The following is a 2545-nucleotide window of genomic DNA, read 5'->3' on the forward strand; positions in this document are numbered from 1 at the left end:
TGCTGCTGCTGCTGCTGCTGCTGCTGCTGCTCTTATTTGTGCGGCTACGGATTGATTGTGCTGCTGCAGCGCCTGCAGCTCGGCACACAAACGCCTGCGGTTGGCAGCGCTGCTGCTGCTGCTGCTGCTGCTGCTGCTGCCGTTGCTGTTAGGGTTGCTGCAATGGTTGCCGCTGCATCTCCACGCAGCACAGGAGAAGGCAGCAGTTCCTTCTCAAGGCAGAGTGGGTAGCCAACCAGCCGCAATCACACACTCCTGTTGCTGCTGCTGCTGCTGCTGCTGCTGCTGCGGGCACGGGTGCTGGGCTGTTGCTGCAGGGCAGCTCGGCAGCTGCTGCTACTCCTACTCCTGCAGCAGCTGCTGCTGCTACTGCTGCTGCTGCTGCACGGCGCAGCGCCAAGCCGAGCGGGGGCCCCACGAAGACCCCTTTTCGCTGGCGTCTGGTTGTTGTGCTTCTGAGTCTACATTCAACAGTATATACACACAAGCTGCTGCTGCTGCTGCAGCTTCACAGCAGCAGCAGCAGCACCAGCAGCAGCAGCAGCAGCAGCGCTGCTCCTCGCATGCCGCGAAGACCAGGTGANGCAGCAGCAGCAGCACCAGCAGCAGCAGCAGCAGCAGCGCTGCTCCTCGCATGCCGCGAAGACCAGGTGAGTCACTTGGTCGGTTGTTGCTGCTGTTGCTGCTGCTCGGGATGTGTCTTTCTACAGCAGCAGCAGCAGCAGCAACTGCAGCAACAGCAGCAACAGCTACCCTCAAACACACAAAACAAGCAACTCCTTTTATTTATCGGTGTGTGGGGAGGCAGCAGCAGCAGCAGCAGCAGCAGCAGCAGCCTCGACAGGCTGGAGCAGCACGGGGGGCCCGCCGCTGCTGCTGCTGCAGCAGCGGGAGCGGAAGCAGCAGCAGCAGCCGCTGCTGGCAGGCTGTGTTCGGCTTTGAATTGCATGTGTGTGTGTTGTATGTATTATAATATTAAAAAGAAGTTATTTATTAAATATCTGAAGCAAAGGAAACAGCACCTGCAGCAGCAGCAGCAGCAGGAGCAGCGCGCGTGTTGCTGTGTTGGTCATTCCTGGTCGCAGCAGCAGCAACAGCAACAGCAGCAACAGCAGCAGCAGCAGCAGCAGGAGCAGCAGCAGNTTCCTGGTCGCAGCAGCAGCAACAGCAACAGCAGCAACAGCAGCAGCAGCAGCAGCAGGAGCAGCAGCAGAAGCAGCAACAAGAAAAGTATTATTAATTTATTTATGATGAAGGATTTTGCTTATTTTTTTCTCCCCTTTGGGGGGCTGCTAGCAGCCTTGCTTATATTCGTGCCGACGCCGCGCGTACACCGCGCGTGTGTGTCGCTGTGCTGCTTGCATCTACAGCTGGGCCCTTTTCAGATAGGTGTAGCTGCATGTATTTGTTTATATTCTTTTATTCGATTGAGTTTGACGTCTATGAAGCTGCGTGAGGTGTATGCAGCAACAGCAGCAGCAGCAGCAGCAGGGAAGCCAGATACTCTTTCTGCTGCAGCAGCAGCAGCAGGACTCCCCCTAAAAGGCAGCAGCAGCTATCAACTGCGGCATGAAAGAAATCTATGGATCGAGTTGTTTTGTCTCGTTCTATGGTTGTTTGTGTGGAGAGCAGCAAAGCTTATGGGCCGCCACTGGCAGCGCATAGAGGCGCTGAAGGCGGAGGTGGCGTTGCTGCAGCACGAGAGAGAAGTCAGAGGCACTGCAGCAGCAGCAGCAGCAGCAGCAGCAGATGGTGATGATAAGAACAAGAAAAACAACAAACACGGAGACAGTAAAAGCCCCTCGCGAGAGGAAAAGGAAGACACAAACAGGTACACACAGCAGCAGCAGCAGCAGCAGCAGCAGAAACAGCAGCAGCAGCAGCAGTAGCAGCAGAAACAGCAGCAGGTTCACCGTTCGTATCTCTTAGACTTTTCTTTCTTCGTTTGCTTTTCCCCATCATAGATGCTGTGCCGCCCGTTATGTGTTTGTCTTTTGTCTTTCTGTTTATTTTTCTTTGTCTTTGTCTTTTTATCTGTTTTTCTTTGTCTTTGTCTTTGTCTTTGTCTTTCTATTTGTTTGCCTTTGTCTTTGTCTTTGTCTTTTTATCTTTTCTTCGTTGTCTTTGTCTTTGTCTTTGTCTTTCTATCTTTTCTCTTTCTCTGTCTTTGTCTCTTTTTCTTTGTCTGTCTTTGTATGCCTCTGACCTTCCGCTGCTGCAGCTGCTGTTCCTGCTGCTATTGCTGCGCAGCTGTTGTTTCTGCTGCTATTGCTGTTGCTGCTGCTGCTGCTGCTGCTGCTGTTGCTGCTGCTGCGCCTGCGGTGTATGCACGGAGTGCTGTCTGCTGTTGCGGCGGCTATTATTTATTGTTATAGACTCTTACTATTAGCGTTTATTATAATTTAAATATAAATAACAATATAATAAAAATAAAAAATAAAAAATATAATAAATATTATTTTTTTTTTTGTTTTCTCTGCAGGGAGGCGGGCCAGATTGAGATGATGCGTCTGCGCAAGACGGCGCAGCAGCAGCAGCAGCAGCA

At 52.1% G+C, this 2545-nt stretch overlaps 1 protein-coding gene across 1 annotated transcript in view; it reads left to right on the top strand.

The window, feature by feature from the left end:
* Nucleotides 1-1442: 1442 nt before the first annotated feature.
* The window catches only part of EMH_0079360 (uncharacterized protein), a gene marked incomplete at both ends in the record, with an annotated part of 1451 nt that continues 348 nt past the window's right edge, over nt 1443-2545 (top strand). The window contains 2 exons of the mRNA XM_013500125.1: nt 1443-1831; nt 2483-2543. Of these exons, the coding sequence (XP_013355579.1) occupies nt 1443-1831; nt 2483-2543 (450 nt within the window). The remainder of the gene's footprint in view (nt 1832-2482; nt 2544-2545) is intronic.

Source organism: Eimeria mitis, genomic scaffold, assembly GCF_000499745.2.
Source record: "Eimeria mitis Houghton genomic scaffold, Emh_scaff5037, whole genome shotgun sequence".
NCBI lineage: Eukaryota > Apicomplexa > Conoidasida > Eucoccidiorida > Eimeriidae > Eimeria > Eimeria mitis.